The 19,666-nt window shown below is 37.9% G+C and overlaps 1 protein-coding gene across 8 annotated transcripts in view; it reads left to right on the top strand.

Annotated features, from left to right (window-relative positions):
* The window catches only part of LOC109431240 (F-box only protein 25), a 49,331-nt gene that overhangs the window by 9,818 nt on the left and 19,847 nt on the right, over window positions 1-19,666 (top strand). For 4 of the 8 annotated variants that reach the window (XM_062859690.1, XM_062859689.1, XM_029868421.2 and 1 more), the window contains exon 2: window positions 2,134-2,485. In XM_062859690.1, coding sequence (XP_062715674.1) covers window positions 2,382-2,485 — 104 coding nt within the window. In that variant the 5' untranslated portion in view covers window positions 2,134-2,381. Of the gene's footprint in view, window positions 1-1,880; window positions 2,486-19,666 lie in introns of all 8 variants that reach the window. The other 4 variants (XM_062859691.1, XM_062859692.1, XM_062859686.1 and 1 more) reach the window with 2 other exon arrangements.

Raw genomic sequence — 19,666 nt, 5'->3', positions numbered from 1 at the left:
CCATTTATCATAGTACATTTTTTTCAAAAGACTGAGTTTCTAATAATAATGAAGCAATCAAGTTGAAATTGTGTCCACAAGTAAAAGGAACATAGGCCTTTCATTCCTCATTATTCGATTTTCAATTCGCTCACCATAACAGAATTTCGAGCTTATAAACCTTCATTCACTCAAAAATGGATGTTTTTGGAGAGACATTTTGTTCTAAAAAAGCCCATTCATATTTGTTATGGCTCAAAAAAATCATGAGTGTTCACAAAGGCCTAATGTGTCCATCAGTTAAAACAGAATTTGTAAAAGTTTTCTAAACGAACAGAAATAAATATGTGTATAAAGTGGCAATATAGTTGCCACTGCCTTATAAAGGGTTAGGACAAAGCGTTTGTTTTTCGGCGTGATCCGTTTTTCGTACCCTGGTCATGGGACATTTCTCAAAAAAGTCCATCTTAAATTGTTCGAGAGGTTATTGAGAGATCCTCCTTACCGAAGTTCTCCTGTCATAGCATCGAAAATTCTTTTAAGATTATTTGAGCCATTTCTCCAGGGATTCCTAGTAGTGGAATTTTGTAAGGGATTTCTTGGAGAATTCTTTTAGTGATTCCTACAAGATTTCATACACGGATTTCATTAGCAATTTATTCCTACACGAGTTTCTATAAAAGTTTCTCTGAAAACACCATTCAATGATAGTTTTGGGAATGCTTCAAGGATTCCATTAGTATTTTATTTCTGAAATTCTCTCAAAGGATGAATTTTAATAATAAATTCATTCAATTGTGTATTATCAATTATGTATTATCTTAACCTCGAAAAAAAAACCAATTCATTTTTTTTAGATATCGTGGCTACAATCATGTGTGATATTTTCCTAGAAATTCTTAGCTTTTTATTTGTGAATGAAAATTGAGAATATTGGTTATGTGTACTGATTTGAGAACTCGATTTCTCTGCCCCTTGTGAGCCCGTATCACTGGCTACGCCTATGTGTGATATTTTTCTCGATAATGCAAGATTTTTAGCTTTTTATTGACGTTAGAAAAATGATTATTTGTTACTTTCTGGGTCAAGTTATGATTTTTTTAAATTTTTGGACGATTTTGAAAGAATTGCCCCTTATTACTGTTTTTCCTAGCTTGTTACCGGTTTTGGGTTCTGCTGGATTGCATATGTACAATTTTACAATAAATACTCACCGGTCTTTTCACCGGTCACTTTCTTTTCTTCTGGGGTATAGCAAACAGTGTTTCGAAGTTAACTAGAAGATATATTGTGATCACTTAACCAAAGCGTTTCTTATACTACCTACATTGAGACGTTTACTGTGGAAATACAATAGTTGTAAGCATTTGAAAACTAAACTCAGATTCAGCATCCTAGAATTGATTGTACTCCATAGCTTTTCAATCTAAGAATATCGTGTCAGCCATTGATTAACTTCACCCAGGATTCGAAGTTTTCAAATTAAGCCTGTTGAACATTTCAAAACAAATGTTACAATTTCTGTCAGAATTTCGTTCCTGGAGATAGTTGGACGTCCCTTGGGTTCATGTTTTGGAAATATTTGTTTGAAGTCAAAAGTAGTGTAGCCTATTCAATAGAAAATAGTGGATGAAAATTGATCAATTCCCCCCATATTGCGGTACTTGTTTTATTGGACATTTAGAAAACTTTAATGGTTGACACACCTTGAAATTTACATCATAAATTTGAAAACAAAGGACGTTCAATCTCATCATAAGCTCATCCAACTGCCGTTATTGTAAACCCTATCTCCCGATCATTACTCTCTCGAAGTGAACGTTCTATTGCTAACAACTGGTTACTCCATTCCCTCACCGAGCGCATGCATGTATTTGCAATCAGGGGTCACCTATTTACAGCCAATAGTCGTCGGATCGGAATTACGTTGGCATCGACGGGCGGCGGCGAGAGAGACCACTAAAAGAAGACCACCGATGCTATTGCACAAGTTTTCCTTAAAGCCACTATACAGAAGAGAAAATAAAAGTGAATCAGAAAAGGCATTCAAGCGCGCAAAAGCAAATCAATCAGGAAGCAATCAATGTGCACAGCAGTGAGGCAAGAAAATCAGACACATTCCCGGGGTCTAAAAGTTTGTTTTTCTTTTTCTAGCTTGTGCAGCAAAGGTTTTTTTATATCACAATAGAAGAAAATAGTGATTTCAGTGAGTGAGTGAGTTTGCACTTTTCGGTCGTGGGCTGTGGTTTGGTGCGCGTGGTCTTTTCAATTGGCCCCTTCGTCGCAAGACATCAAATTGCGAAAGTCGCGTGGCTTTCGATTGAGGCGCGCTCGAGCACCGAACCGAACCAAACCAATACCAAAAGGAATAGCAGTAGCACCAACAGCGAACAGCGAACGACATGCCTTTCATCTCGAAGGACTGGAGATCACCCGGCGAGGCTTGGGTCAAAACGGAGGAAGGCTGGGAAAAGCTGAAAGTGCTGGAATGTGTCAAACGGAAAAGGTAGGAAAGATTGAATATAAAATCTTTACGTTGCAGTTACTAAAATATGTATTGTATCAATATATATTTTAGTAAGGTACACCGGGGAAAGTTGAAACGGGTGGGGCAAGATAAAACAGCGGGTTAACATGATGTTATCCAATGATGGTAAACAGCTTCAATGCCATAACACATAGTTTTTGATTCAAACAATCTTTCGGTGAAAGAAAAATTTCAAAATTGTATTGAAAACAATTTCAAAACTTCGTGTTTCATCTTGCCCCAGCCGTTTCAACTTGCCCCGGTGTGCCCTAACTACTTTGATCATAACGCTATCTCTTGTTTTGCGTTTTTATATTCTTCAATATCGGAAAATAATTATTTTGGCTAAAAAACCAAACATGTCAATATTTGAAGTTTCAAGGATGAAGTAATAAGTACACAAGGTCAAATATTTGACAACGAATGAACTTAATAAAAAATATCTGTTTGACATTAATGCAAATTAGTTCCAGTCAAACAAGATGTTTGAGCATTGGTTTCTTTTTGGACAAATATTTGAACCCTGTGTACTGGCATCACAAGTGGTCCCTCATGAATCCGAAAGTTCTCAAAAATTGTACACGGTAAATAATCTGCACGTTGATATAAACTGATTGGCATTTGAATTCGCACTACTGTTTAATACATTCGATATCAATTGAATATCAGTTGGAAAAGAACATCCAATGCCCCTTCAATATTGATGGAACTTCACTTCAATTCGTCATTGAGAATGTTTGCCCATCAAAGTTTGTATGGGAGTTGCTATGATAAAAGGACGTTTTTCATTCATTTGACCATAGCATTTCCCCAAATGCCCTAGGGTGTTAGTTGACTCTTGGTACTCCTAGGCTACTCTATCAGCTACAACTTTGCCCAAGACCACATTCATATCGGACGTATCATTAATTAGTTATCGATTTTTATCCAACTGGAGAAACTTTAACCCTCGTCGTGCATTGGGGTCATTATGACCCCTAAACGTGCACTAGGTCAGCGAGGTGAGCGCAAGCTAATGCACGAAGAAGGTTAACAGTGATTCTCCAGCTTCCCAGCAGGCAACATTGCTGCACATGGCGCCAAAGATAGCACACAGAAATCATGGGTACTATGTTTCAAGGCAAATTGCAGTGATGAGCATCGAATAGTGTAATCAGGTATCAGGTATCAAAATGCCGGCTCCAGAGGCCCGTTATCCTCCATTTGGGACATTTGTGCAATCGCCAAAATAACAGCCTATTTCATCATCTACCTGAGAGAAAAGGAAGGAAAAAGGATTTGGATGGGGATATGGACAGGTAGGGATATAGGAAAAATACCCTGGAAGAGGGTACTAACGCACAAGCGTACCACAATGGGTTCAAACAGCGCCCTGAAGTGGGCTGGGCACTGTAATAACGCATAAAGCGAAAGAGAGCCTATAGCATAGCTCTTTACCACAGCGGGTTAAGAACAACAGAATATCCTAAAGATTCAAGTTTCTGAAGTCAGTTTCACTTAATAAGTGTTTACCGAATACTCGGAAACGCAGTTGCGCAAAAACTGGACAGTTACATATCAAATGATACGAAGTTCCATAATCGGATTCACAGCTATCACATGCAAATGAATCAGCTTGCTGAATATTCGCCATGTGATAGCTGAGTCGACAGTGGCCAGTCAACGCTTTGACCAGAATGCTGCAATTCTGCTTTGACAGATTTGTAAGATACTTCGCCACCCTTGGAGATGGCTCAGTACAATACAATTTGGTTTGACGACATGACTCCAAACTATTCTAGTATTGTCTGTGTTGAGTGGCAGCCCAGGTGTGAATCTGAAGCTTTACCCAACACTTCGATATCGGAATAGCTGGCTCAGGGCCAATGAGGTCATGTGATGCTCCAGTGCGAGCTAACTCATCAGCCAATTCATTTCCAGCGATGGAAGAATGGCCAGGTACCCATACAAGGTGAACAGCGTTTGCTGAATTCAGCTCCTCGATTTGAGTTCGACAAGCGATAACTATCTTCGACCTGGAGTTGGCCGAAGCAAGTGCTTTAATAGCAGCCTGGCTATCTGAACAGAAGTATATTATTTTGCCCATTACGTGCTGCTGAAGTGCTGATTGCACTCCGCACATAAGTGCAAAGATTTCGGCCTAGAAAACGGTGCAGTGTCTACCAAGTGAGTAAGACTGATACAGCCTTATCTCACGAGAATAAACACCAGCACCTGCTCGACCTTCGAGAAGGGAGCCATCAGTGTAACATACGATGCCGTCTGAAATACTTCTTTCCAGATAACCAGATGTCCACTCTTCCCGGGAAGAGAATTTCGTGGAAAATGACCTATATGGAAAATTACAAGCAATTGTAAGATCACTTGGAGCAAGAACAATTTTGTCCCAATTCACCAAAAGTGAAAACAACGAGGTGTGTGTTGATGTGCGGTTCACAGGAGTTTCCTCTAGTAGACCGAGTACCCGTAACCGGTAAGTGCAAGAAAGTGCTTCTTGTTTGAGATGAATGTGTAGTGGGGCAACGTCAAAGAGAACTTCGAGCGCTGCCGTGGGAGTTGAAGAGAACGCTCCAGACATCGCCATTAAGCACATCCTTTGGAGATGGCCTAATTTTGTTTGGACCGTTCTCACTTCGCCCTTTTGCCACCACACAAGACATCCATAAGCCAATATTGGCCGGACCACAGTTGTGTAAATCCATTTGATATACTTGGGTTTTAGATCCCAAGTTGTACCAAAAGTACGCCGGCATTGCCCGAAGGCCATACAAGCTTTCTTGATCCTGAACTCAATGTGAGATGTCCAGAAATGCTTGGAATCAAGAATGACTCCAACGTACTTTACCTGTTCAGTCACATCGATTTCAGAATCAAAGAGACGCAAAGGTCGAACGCCATTACGGTTTCGCCTTTCCGTGAAAAGAACAATAGATGTTTACTCGGATTAATCGAAAGGCCATATTGGCGACACCAACCCTCAACTACCTGAAGGGCGCTTTGCATCAGGTCGAAAAGGGTGCTGATGCACATACCAACTAACAATGTTAGGTAGTCGTCGGCAAAACCATAAGTAGGAAAACCGCTATTATTGAGTTGCCTCAATAGCGTATCTGCTACGAGATTCCACAAAAGCGGTGATAAGACTCCCCCTTGGGGGCATCCACAAACACTCAATTTCCTAATCCCTGCTAGACGCAATGTCGAGAAGAGATATCGGTTTTTGAGCATTTGGTGATTCCAATTGGAAATCATTGGAGATATACCATGACTCCGTGCGGCTTCCAATATGGCATCGAAAGGCACGTTGTCAAAAGCACCCTCGATATCTAAGAAAACACCCAGACAAGACTGCTTTTGAGCGAATGCTTTCTCGATAACGTAAACAACCTTGTGTAAAAGAGTCACAGGTGACTTACCAGATTGGTAGGCATGTTGGTTCACATGAAGAGGCACGTTGGCCAGATGAACATCACGGATGTGATGATCCACAATGCGTTCTAAGCATTTCAGAAGAAAAGAGGTCAAACTGATAGGTCTGAAACTCTTTGCTTCTTCATACGTAGGGGATGGTTCATCATGCGGTAAATAAACTGAACAATAGACGTATTTCCTGTTGAGGTTTCCAACAGATACATCAATTGTGATAGCACATACATCTCTGGTGGTTAGTTCAGAGATGAGTGTAGCAACTATTGCGTTGTTGACAAGCACACAGGCTCGAGGCATGACACGCGAGTTTGCCATTTCATGTTTGCTGAAAGTAGCAAACACCGGGTTCACAAGGTTTCCTAGATAGAAATTTCCCTTACGAAAGTAAGGTTCTTGTACCAAGGCCACTTGGGCTGTACCATTTTGCATAAGTCTGCAAAGATTGATCGTTGCTGTTCTTTTATGCTGAAGATTGATCTGAGCCATCCTAACCGTAGCCACTACCCAAACTAGGTAAGATTAAACTCTTCGCAACAACTGCACAACAAAGAACAGCAGCATCAAAACCAAATCGGTATCGATTGGAAAACGCCAAAGGCGAGGATACACAAAATACACTATGTAAATCGCATAATGTGAAACCATACAGGTGAAAATTTAAACTAATTAACAACATCTTCATAATCCCGCCCTTATTTGGCCTCAAGTGAGACTAAAGAAGGGCAGCTGATTGTCTCGGAGAAACACAAGGTCCACTGCACCATTGCTCCGGTTAGCGCAGTAAGGGCTACATACTGTGGAGGGCGCCCTGGTACTCCACAGGCTCCGTTAGCGGTTAGGTTTTTATTAGACCCCCCTAACCATTCATTCCTAGGCACGGTAAGCATAAAGCCGCATCACACCATGAATTAGGGGTCACCTGTTGGTGGATTCTGTATAAAAATCAATAACTAATTAATGAGGCGTCCGATTTGAATGTTGTCTTCAGCAAAGTTATAGCTGATAGAGTAGCCTAGGAGTACCAAAGGTCAACTAACACTCTAGGGCACTTGGGAAAATGCTACGGTCAATTGAATGAAAAACGTCGTTTTCCCATAGTAATTCCCATACGAACTTTGAAGGGCTTGTGCTAGCGTTGGGCAATTTTTAATCGATGTTCCCAACATCGATGTTTTTGTTCCGATTAATCGATTTTTTGAATCGATGTTGAAGCCCCACGAAATCTACCGAATCGATTTTTTACATTCGATTTTTCTTTCGATTCAAAAATAGGGTATTGGTTCCCTTATTAAGCATGTGGCTCCAATTTTCATCCTACCAAAAACAAAGAATTGAAGAGCTGTTTGTTTTGTTTCTTATTTTTGTATTTTTTGTTAGAAGTGAGCACCCATGAAAACTAAAAGAACGTAATCAATTGGTGTCGTAATCGCTTGTTTTCGAATAGGATGAATATGGGAGCGTGAGATTACTGATGGCACACATACCCTATGAAATTTCTTTTTTTTTCCAGAATGGTTCCGAATAGATTCCGAACATTTTTTTTCGAGAATACCTCTCAGAATTCTAGATGAATATTTCTTAATAATGGGGAAGATCCCTTCTTACGATCCCTCTCAGGATTGTGGGGCAATCTCTGGGGATTCTAATGGGATGTCTTTCAATACTGCAGGTGAATTTCTCTCAGGATTCTAGTAGAATCCCTCTCAGGCTTCTGGAAGAATCTGTCAGGGAGTTCTGGGGATATCCGTCTAAGCATTCTGGGAGAATCCCGAGGAAAAACTTCTCTCAGAATTCTGAGGGAATCCATCACAGGATTCCGGGAGAATCCACCTTGGGAATCTGAGGAAACCCCTCAGTATTCTGGAAACAATCCTCTGAAGATTCTGAGAGAATCCATATCAGAAAACTGGAGTAATCTCTTCCAGAATTCTAGGGAAATCCTCAATAGAATTCAGGGAGAATTCATATTGGAATAGTTTTTCTCTCTTTTCTGGGATAAGGTCTCTCAGGATCAGGGATGCCATATACAGGGTGTTTGTTTCCGGAGCGCAGATATTTTTAGGGTGGATAGGTCTCCATGAGTTATGAAAAAGTGCCCAAGGAACATGGGGTCGGAAATCACTGCCAAGTGAGTTAATCACATTTTTTTAAAATTTTGTCCATATTTGAAACCCTCTATCTACTAAACTATCAATCGTACAATCAATGTCAACGCTCGAATTGAAAGCTAATGACTTCTACTTTCTTAGTCTCTTGGACGTGAACTTGGTAAAATTAGTCTAAAAGGCTTAAATTTTCAAAACATTGCAAAACATGTCGAAAAAACAGCTCTTTTGCAGACATTTTTGATGATTTTAATATAAAAACAAAACTTCTGTTAAAAAAATTCTTCTACAAAACACGCACGAACTTGTTCTCTAAAAATGTTTCTTTGACAGCAAAACTCTATCTTTTGTAGATTAGCTAGAAAATTATTTTGAAAATATCGCTCCAAATTGCATCAACACCATGCCAAAATAATGGTCATCACCCTATCTGTATTATCCCCCAGATTTATCTGTATTATACCGATTTTTGAGCATCCATACAGACTTCGTTTTATATGCAATACAGATTTTTGTACTAGAAGGTCCATTTTATTTTTGTATGAGATACAGATTTTTCACCATTATTTTGTATGGGATACAATTTTTTCAAAAAAAATCATCTGATACCCCTGCTCAGGATGCTGCTGTGCTAATTTTCAGCATTTTGGGGGGAATCTCTCACAGAACTTTAGAGGTAACCTCAGAATTATGGAAGAGTCCCTTTAAAAATTCTGGAGGATTTTTTTTCTCAACAGTATTAGGATGGTAATACCTATCAGAATTCTGGGGAATCTCTGGATTCTAAAGGAATTCATTTCAGGATTTTGGGGTTTTCTCTACCAGGGTACCCTACCAAGGTTCAATTACCTTTCAGGGTTATAGGAAATTCCTGGATGATCAGGGCTGATTCCTCTAAGGATTCTGGAAGACCCTCATTTAGGATACCGCTCAGAATTCTGATGAAATCTTTCTCAGGATTCTCAGGAACTCCTCCTTGATTCTCTTGGAGAATCATACTCAGCATTCTCAGAATTATGGCGAAATTCCTCTAAAAATTCTCAGGATTCTGGGGAAATCCTACACAGGACCACTAGAATCCATCTCAGCATTCTGCGTAAGATCCTCTTAAGATTCTGGGGGATTATCACTAAGTATTCTGCGGGTACTCTTCCCCAGATTCTCTGAAAATTCGGCTTTCTGGGGTAATCCCCATCAGGATTCTGGGGAAATTTCTCTCAAGATTTAGAGGAACTTGTCTCATGATTCTGGAGAAATCCTCGGGTTTCTGGGGCTGTATTTTTCAAGATTATAGGGCAATTTCTTTCAGAATTAATAATTATTGAAGAATCTCCCACGAGATTCTGGGCAAAATTCTCTAGAGATGTTTTGGATTTTGGAGAATCCCTCGCATAGATTTTGTGATTCCACTTAGGGTTCGGAAGAAATCTTTCTCAGCATTCTACGAGAATCGCAGTAGAATTCTGTTTTCTGTGTTTTCTTAGTAATAAAGGAAAATCCCTGACACGTTTATGGGAAAATTTTATTGAGATTTTTTTTGTAATAGTTCAAGTATTCTAAATTCTAAAGGAATCACTCTCAGAGTTCTGGGACAATCCCTTTCAGAAGTTTGAGGGAGTCCTTTCAGGAATCTGCGGTAATTTTCTGTTTTATGTGAGAATACCTCTCAGAATTCCAGATAATCCCTCTCAGGATGCTGGGAAGTCCATTCTAGAAGTTTTCATTATACCTTCCAGGGATAATCCTTATCAGATTTTCGGAAAAGTCTCTCTTAGGTTTCTAGATATATTTCTCTCAAGAATGCGGAATTGCCCCTCTCGAGATGCTTGGGAGTGATTCTTAGAATTCTGAGGAATACCTTTCGGAATTCTGGCAAAATTATTCTCAGCATTCTAATGGATTCCACCCAGGATATTTTGGAAATTCTGGGAAAATACTTAAAATGATTCTGGAGGAATTCTTCTCAAGATTCTGGAGGAAATCTTCTCAAGATTCTGGGGTCCTATCTCCCAGAATTCTGTGAGAGTATATCTCAGGTTTCTTTGGCAATCCCGCCCAGTACTTTGAGGGAGCCTTTCTCGGGATTCTGGAGTAATCCTTCTTAGGGTTCTAAGCTACCCTTTTCAGGATTCATGATCATTCCTTTTAAGTTTCTTGGGGAACTATCCTAGGGATCCGAACATCTTTTTGTGAGAATCTCTCTCAGTATTCTAGATGAATTTATTTCAAGAATGTGAAAGAACCGCTCTTGCAATTCCTCTCAGAATTCTGGGAGAATTCATTTAAGGATTCTGGGATAATCCCTCTTAGGATTCTGGAAGGTTTTAGGAAAACCCCAAGGGAAAGCTTATCTTAGGATTCTGAGACTATCTATCACAGGGTTCTGGGAGAATTTCTCTCGAGACTCTGAGACAATCCGTCTCATAGATATGGGGTAATCTCTCTCACGGTTTTAGAAAAATCCTTAATAAAATTCAGAGAGTATTCCTACCATGATACCGGCAGAGTCTTGCTTTCTTTTCTAGATAATGTCTCTTAGGATTTTGGTGTATTTTCAGCATTCTGAAGAAATCTCTCTCATAATTCTAGAGGAACTCCTTTCAGAATTCTTGAGGAGTCTCTTTGAAGATTTTGAAGGAATTTCTCTCAGCAGTCTGCGGGAATTTATCCCAGTACTATATGGGATTACATCTCAGAGTTCTGGGGAATCTCAGAATCTCAGGATCTCAAGATTTTTCTTTCGACTCAAAATTATTAATTTCATATTTTTTTCAGAATCGGATTCGCGAAGTGTTTGATGTGCAATCTCAAATTTTGATGTTGAATTTATTTAAACAAACAATACATACCATGAACTTAGACTACATGCAGCAAACGAATCATTTTATAGTTTTGTAATATTTTATAATATCGAATCGATGTGAAAACATCGATTCAAAGCATTCGATTAAAACGGTGAATCGATTCTGCTGATACAATTCGAATCGATTCACAAAAATCGATGTCTCCGTCAGATTTGTACAACGCTAATCTACACATAATGAACTGTTGCTGGTTGAAAAATCAGCGATTTTGATGCATGCAATCAAAAGTTATACACTATTTTCAAATTTAGCCATTTTTGAGACTAAAAATGGATCCCGAATTGTTGTTTAAGCTTTGTTTAGTACTAAAAAATACCAGGCGTTGTTAGTAATCCCAATTTTGCGTAAACCAAAAAAAAAGTTCGAAATAAATTGTTATATGTAGATAAGAAAAAAATCAAACAGTAGGTGGCAATATAGTTGCCACTGCCTTATAAAGGGTTGAAGAATCCAATTCTACCTAGGTTGCACTAGCTGCTTAACACATAAATCTTACCTGGTGGTCATTGTAATCGACGGACCCGTGAAAGCATGACGTAGGAACATGTTTGAACTAACCCTATGTTGAAAACTCATTCCAGATTGTCGACTCTCCAGTCGAGTGTACATGTATTAAAACTCTTATTATCCGTATTGGAATTGATAAAAAAGCCTCTACAATTTATGAATTTAATAAAATCATTTTCATTGCTCTACTGGTAAATCGAAAATATTATAAATCGTAAAACGTACATTCAGTGCCCACCTCGCAATTACCAAATGGGTAAAGCAAAACCTTTTGCGTATGATGATCTAGACAGGGTTGAAACTTGAAAGTAAATATTTACAGATTGGCGCAGCAAGTTAGTGTCGCTATAAGTTCGCATCCAAATTTTAGTGTCGTGTCGTAATACACGGGTGTTGACATTAGTTTAACAGATCATGTCTGTGAACTTCATCACTGAGCCCGCTTTAATGTGGCACGGGCCTATATTATGCATAAACGATTATTTATTTCGAAGGAAAGTTCTTTGTTCAACTTTGCTTCTCCGGTTCTCTTTATTTCGTCGGCTCTAATTTGTGAGAGCCAGAGCAAGCGCTTTTGAAGAGAGTGCACTATTTTATATCAGTATAGAAGACACTCTCAAATCATTTTACTGTTTCGTGTTTGGTTCGGTCTGTGAAGAAATAGGAGAATTGTTTTTCGGCCGTTTTGTTCTCTAGCCTCAAAATTTTGCCTACCAAACTGAATTATAATACGACTAAGTTTAAGTCAATTTGGTCGAAAAAAAAACCGCCAAGATAAAGATAACAAAACTGCCGGAAACACCTAAAACCACCATATTATGCTAAGCAGTCAAACAATCAATACAAAAAAAAATGAACCGTAATCTTTGATTTTTCTTAGTTTAAGTGCAATTTCCAAATTACATGCAATGTTGAAAATGTCATTTCGACATATCAAGATTCAATCACCTACAGCTACATATGAAAAACATGTGCGGCTAGACCAATTCTACGAGAAAGTGACGGAAACACCACTCTTACTTCAATATTTAAGCTCAATATCATTGACAATGTTCGAAAAATGCCAATTGATAATCATGATGAATATCAATTGACATTTTGCGAAGGTAGTCGATGATCTTTACTTTAAATATTGAAGAAAGAGCGGTTTTTCCGTGACTTTCATGTATAACTGGTGTAGCCGCACAAGTTTTTATATACCATATTTTCTGGTTCACCTTCTGAAATGAAGTTTAAGTGATTGAATCGAGCTAATTGACCTAAAAGCCATTTTTATGTCTGCGCTCCTTAACGTGCATATATTGGACTATTCGTCTCCTAGTTTACACGCGCGGTCAATCGTACACCCGCGAGAAAACATCAACAAAACATTATAAACACGAGAGCGAGCGGAGTACAACATGCAAATTTCAGAGAGCTTCCGTCCGATGATTACCTCTACCAGTAGAGCCGTAAGAGCGGAGGGTCATCAGCTGTGCTGGACATTACACTCCTATAGTAACTACCTATAGGATGAAACACAGACAACGATAGTGAAACATATGATTTTGTTGCTCTTCTGTTTGCAAACATTTTCTCGCATCAACCATATTCAATCAATGCACTTCATTCGGATCCATATTTCGTTCATGCGTATGGAAAAATGCTGATGAGTTTTGAAATTGGTAATAAATTATCCATTTTTAATTGTTGTCAGTTATTCAAAATGGTTGCATTGAGAATTGAATAGATAATCATTGAATCGTTTGATATCTGCTGTACACTAGTATTTCATTCTGTTACAGAAAATCAAATCCGCAAAACTTATGCAAGTCTTTTCGTTGGATAACTTAACTAACGGTTATGAAAATCCAAATAGCGTTAGTTAAACAGCTTTCAACGTATTCATATTGTGATCGTTTTCTCAGATCAAAGCTTTTTGGCTATTAGCTTTCCGCCTTGCGCATTGCAATTGATATTGGATTTTGTATGTGAATTTTCCTAGCTTGACCAGCTAGATAACATGCATTGCACTGAACCCTTAAGGTGATACGGCACGCCGTGTTAATTTTGCTATCTTCCGTCTCAGTTATATGCTATCTTTCGTTTCTCTCATCATCATTACTCTCGAAATTTTGTCGTTGCGAATCACCAGTTCCAGTGCACAATGGTCCACGAAACAGATTTACGAGGAAAGATGCATTCAGCGCCTTCAAATGATTTTCTAGATTAATATGGTCTTCTACAAAGTTGTTCCTAATAATGAGGCCCTCTTTTCAATATACATGAAAATTAGGGTGGTCCATAATTTTAAAGAAATTGGGAATCAAACTTTTTTATTTGCAAGAATAACTATATACATTTTTCGAAAAAGTTGTAGATCTATCAATTTTGAGCAAATTTGTTGAATATACTTTTTATGTAGCTTCAAAGCTGACCGATCTAGAGATATTTTTCTGAATTAAGTTAGGGTGGTTTAAGAAAAACCGGTTTTCTGGCGTTAACTTTTTCAGTTTCGATTTTTCATCAAAGTCGCCCAAGAAACACATGTAGAGCATTTGAAGACGCATCGTTTCGTGCGCTGAGATGGTCGTTATCTCTTCCAAAAGTTACAGGCGTTTTTTCTTAAAAAATCATGGTTTTTTAAAAAGGTGTTATGACGGGTTGGGGCAAACATAAAAAATATCTTTTGCTCGCATTCAAAAGAAGAATTGTTATAAAACATATCAAAAAATTAAACGGGTATTATTTTTGTAACTCAAGTGAAAAATACTTGAAAAGTGCCTATTTTTTCTAGAAAATCATCAATATATTTTGAACGGAATGACGTAGCAACATTCTCAGCACACGAAAATGTGCGTTTTTCAAATCTCTGAAAATGGTTCTCAATGGTTCTTAATAAAGCGTTCAAACTGTTTTGACCAAATTTGGAGCATTTTCCCATAGTTTCCATAGGGTGACGCTAGAACAAATCGTTTTACTGCTATATCTTTTTTGTTTCGAATTTCTCGTCAAAGTCGCCTAAGAACCACTTTTAGAGCTTCCAAAAACGCGCAAAACGTGCGCTGAGAATGTTGCTACGTCATTCCGTTCTAAAGATATTGATGATATTCTAGGAAAAATAGGCACTTTCCAAGTATTTTTCACTTAAGTTACAAAAATAACACCCCTCTAATGTTTTGATATGTTTTATAACAACACTTCTTCTTTTGAATGCGGGCTAAAGATATTTTTTATGTTTGCCCCAATCCATAACACCTTTTTAAAAAAGACATGTTTTTTTTAAGAAAAGCGCCTGTAACTTTTGAACAAAAGAGATAACGACCATCTCAGCGCACGAAACGACGCGTCTTCAAATGCTCTACAAGTGTTTCTTGGGCGACTTTGATGAATAATCGAAACTGAAAAAGTTAACGCCAGAAAACCGGTATTTCTTGAACCACCCTTATTTAGAAAAATACCTCTAGATCAGTCAATTTTAAAGCTACATAAAAAGTGTCTTCAGCAAACTTGCTCAAAATTGATAGATTTACAACTTTCCCGAAGAGTGTATATAGTTATTCTTGCAAATAAAAATGTTTGGTTCCAATTTCTTTGAAAATATGGACCACCCTAATTTTCATGAAAGAGGGTCTTATTATTAGGGACAACTTTGTAGAAGACCATATTTGCCTAAAAACTCATTTGAAGGCGTTGAATGCATCTTTCCTCGTAAATATGGGTTCTGGTTTCCTGGTAAATCTGCAGTGGACTGATCTAACTGAAAACTAAGTCGATTGTTCGTCACATGTAAGCATACAAACGATCAAATTTTCAGCCCATTTCATGCAGTACAGCTCGAGATTTGCATCCTCAAAGTTTTAAGAGCAATGATTGATGATGATATTGCCAACATTTTGTGCCCACAAAATCAGCTGAATTTAAACGTCTTCTGTTTAGGCCTATTCGCTAACTGCAACGACTGACAGACGTCAAACAGCTGTCAATTTATGTCGGACGCAGTCAAAATGCACTAAAAATATCGCATTGCAGCTGTAGTGCACCAGAAAAAATATTGCAACTCAGTTGACGTTTTGATTTTGACAGATAGTGGTGCGATAACTGCAAAATTTTTACACTTACCTGACTTGCAGTTAAAAAGCATTGCTGCTTAAGCGTGTGCACCGAGCGAATTATGCTGTATATTTGTCCCGTTTATAAACTCTTTAACTAGTGAGGAGTTTCCAGTACACTCCTTAAAACCTCCAGTTCCTCATAAGTTAAACCCTTAAGGTGATACGAGACGCCGCGTTAGTTTTATTATCTTTCTTCTCTTTCTAACAATTTGCCTCGCGATTTTGAAGCTGTTAATCTTGATTTCTATCGTACAGAAGAGGCTGAAAAACAATCAGCATATGCACTGTAAGTGAACATACACAATGATAAGTTTTTGTTCCAAAATAAAAAGTAGAATCTGAGATTACCATCTTAGTAGTAACAGAGCAATGGCGGATATTTTCTCGATCGTCCCGTTCGCCCTTAATACCCTAAAATGTTCATGGGTTATTGTAGCAATGTTTTCATCTTCAAACAATTATAACTCGAAAACGGTTCGACGATTTGAAACGATGCATTCGGAGATGTTTGAGGATATTTGAAGGACTTCTAGAAATCTTCTTTGAAAATACAGAGTAATATTCATCGCGAATTTATGGTAGATGTCATATGATTGAAATTTTCATTATTTTTCTTTAGAAAGCCGACTTCTAGCCTCGAAATTTGCCAAGCAGCTCAGGGTGATAAAATGCTGCTTCCTTTTTTTTATTTTATTTTTATCGTTTTTTGAAACAAGCAGAAAGAAAAAAAAACGATCCATGAACATCAAGATCACTGAGCACGTGTTCAATATATACGGCAGGGTGGCCACCGAACCGGGAAAAACGGGAAAACCGGGAAAAAGACGGGAATTCGGAACGACCGGGAAAAAAGCGGGAAAAAGCCGGGAATTTGGAATGATTACCGGGAAAATTGTTGTTAAGAGTAATTTGATGTGCATATTTGAATGTTTACACCTCACCGAAAAACTGCAAAATCAAAGCCAAACCAAAATACTTCTGGGATACTTCTACGAAATCCCAAGGAATTCGCCTGTGCAATCACTTGGAATTTCCTTAAAACAGAACTTGGGAATCTTCAAGAAGTTTCTTTTAGAATTCCTCTAGGTTTTTGTACCGCTTGATTATCACTTGGAATTCGATGAGATTTTCGAGGAAAAAGTTTCTTACATCTGAGATTTTTTTCAAAAGTTTCTTTTTGGGTTAACCCGTGTCCTTTCTTAAATTTATTCTAGTTTTTTTTTCAGGGAATCTCCAAAATTTCATCAGGAATCTTAATAAATAAGAAAATCATAACCACTAAACTGGGTTTTAATCAAGACAATCTATTGCAATTCATTCAAGAGTTCCATTTATGATTCATCAAGATTTTCCTTCCGCAATTATAACAGGAGTTGCTGCAATCTTCAAAATTTCCTACGGGAATTTTTCCCAGATTATTATTTTTTTAAATCCCTCCAGAAAATTTTTCCTTTTCTTCCTGGAGCTTCCTCTGGGGTTTCCCTAGAATTTTCTTCTGGAATTCCCCCGAAAGCTTTTTTTAGAAATCAATCGGGAGTTCTTTCTGGGATTCTTTACAGAGTTTCTTCTGATATTTCTCCAGGATATCATTCTATTACTCATCCATCTCCACTAGTTCTTTGCACGATTTCTGCAGGAGTGCCTTCTGAAACTTTGATTTTGAAAACTTTCAAGAGATTTTACTGAATTTTATCTTTATTTTATACAGGTACTCTTCGATATAACGTACAAAAAACTTTTCTCTTTGTACGTTATATCGAAGTGTACGTACGTTATATCGAAGCAGAGAAGAATTTAATATTTTTTATCCTAGTGTCGATGTATTCGACGTGAAATTAATCACAAATAATGATTTCGGTGAAATTCACAAAACCAATAATGAAAAACTTGAGTTTTGACGAAAAAGTCATTTCGTTTTTTGTGCTTCGATATAACGTACATTTTGCTTCGATATAACGTACGCTAAATTTTTCCTCAAATTGCGCTGTTTCTGGGTAACAAGGCTAATGCTGCAACAAAACATTGATTTGAGTGATTTCGTGGTTTATCAAAGGGTTATTCGTGGGAAAAATGAAAATTTTCAATGTTGTACGTTATATCGAAGCAAAATGTACGTTATATCGAATTCGCTATATCGAGGGTACGCTATATCGAGGGTACCCTCGAAGAATACCTGTTTTTGCTTTTGGAATTTCTTCAGTGTTTCTTACTGCGTTTCCTTCAAGAGTTCTTCTTGGGCACCCTCCAGGAGCTTGTTCAAAGAAACCTGCACGAGTTGCTTATGAAAGTTGCTTTTGGAGTTGCTCCAGGAGTTGCTTTTGGGCATCCTTTAGAAGCTTCCTCTGCAAATCACCAAGAAGTTCCTTCTGGATGATCTCCCAAAATTTCTTACAAAAACTTTACGATAGCTATATCTGGAAATACTCCAGAATCCTGAAAATCAAACTACTGCGGGAGTTTTTTAATCGAGAACTCTTCCAAGAGTTCCTTGGGAAACCTTCTAGACATGTGGAAGATTCTTTTGGGAATCCTTCAGGAGTTCCAGTAGAAATCCCTAGATCGAATTCATGATCCCAGACCAAAAGTTCTATTCCCTAATTGCCAACAGAACCTCTTCCAGAATAAATCCATTAAACCTCGAGCGATCGCGCTGTTGTGTTTTGTACAACACGTTGAAAAAATCTCGCTTTTTGTGTTCAGTATTAGCGTGGTGCTGGTGGTGGTGGCCAACCGCGCTAGTTTTAGACGGTTAAGGAATCTAGAGGAATCCACAAAAGATATACAAGGTGGAATCGCTAACAGAATTTACTGAAGAAATCCAAGATAGTATTTTTGGAGTAATCGAAAGATGAAATCTCTGACTTTGAAAACTTTGTAAGAATCTCCAGATGTAAGTTTTTGGGGGAATACTCAGTTGGACATCCTGGAGGAATCCCCGGGAACAACACCAATGAAGTTGCGTTAGGGCACCTACGCTAATGAATAAAATTAAAAAGGTTCGATTATCCTCTATGTCCCGGATAATCGAGTGCGACCTTTGCTGATTTTATATGCACATCTTACCAATTATAGATCTGTCATAGTTAGCAACACTTCTACACTTGTTTTTTTTTTAAGTACAAGAAAATAAGTATAATAATGAATGAGGGAAAGCTTGAATTATGCACTATTTGGAGCTGAATGAAAATATGTTGTAAGTAATTGTGTAGCATACGCCTTTTATGTCATCATTGGTAGTTACTTCCATTGTTTCCATAGATATATTACGTCAAGAATAATATTAAACTATAAATATGTAGTACACAGTATTCACAGGATTGCAAGTACATTTTTACATGGTACTTATCATCCATATGATACGAAAGTTGGGCGTTACCTACTAAAAAAATGTGCATTTTAAAAACCGGGAAAATTTCAGAAATCGTACCGGGAAAACCGGGAAAAAGACGGGAAATTCAAAACTGATATGGCCACCCTGGGTTATCGACGCTTGAGGATATCGTGTTGCTAAAAATGTGTACAAAAGCCAAGCTATGAGTCGATTGTCGATTGTGCGTCATAGAGCGATATTGTTATGAAAATTATTCTAATAGTTAATAAGCCATTGCCTTAATTTGCTAAGCAGGAATTTTATGAATGTAAATGTTTAAACCTGGCTTAAAAATCTGGTTTAACTCTAAAGGTGGTTGGTAAACCATGTTTGGTAAACCATGTTTATGTCATTAAAACGGGTAGGTTAAAGAATCGAGTCAACCTATATGTCCTATCATAACAAGATAAATTTGAGAGATGAACTTTATTTCAAGAATTTGAAACAAAATACTGTCATATCGCCAGCCACTGTGGTTTATTGGCTATTTCTTAGACTGGCCAAAACTGGCGCTCGTACCCTAGGGCGACATTATAGCAAATTGTAAAGATGACAAGTTTACCTCTCAATAACGACTAGGTTTGATAAATTTGATCAATATAAAATACGCTTTTGGTTGAAATCCGAATTGATCAAGGGTGCGAAAATTGGGCTTTAACCTACTTTTATACTCTTTGGTATGTCGCAACTCGATTCGGATTAGTGTATATAGTAAATACTAATTAACTTAATGATGCGCAATATTAAAAATAATTCAAATTTACTTCGCAACTGTGACTTCGCGTGTGCTT

The sequence above is a fragment of the Aedes albopictus genome, chromosome 3 (assembly GCF_035046485.1).
Source record: "Aedes albopictus strain Foshan chromosome 3, AalbF5, whole genome shotgun sequence".
Taxonomy (NCBI): domain Eukaryota; kingdom Metazoa; phylum Arthropoda; class Insecta; order Diptera; family Culicidae; genus Aedes; species Aedes albopictus.
This window is presented reverse-complemented; position numbering and strand designations above follow the sequence as displayed.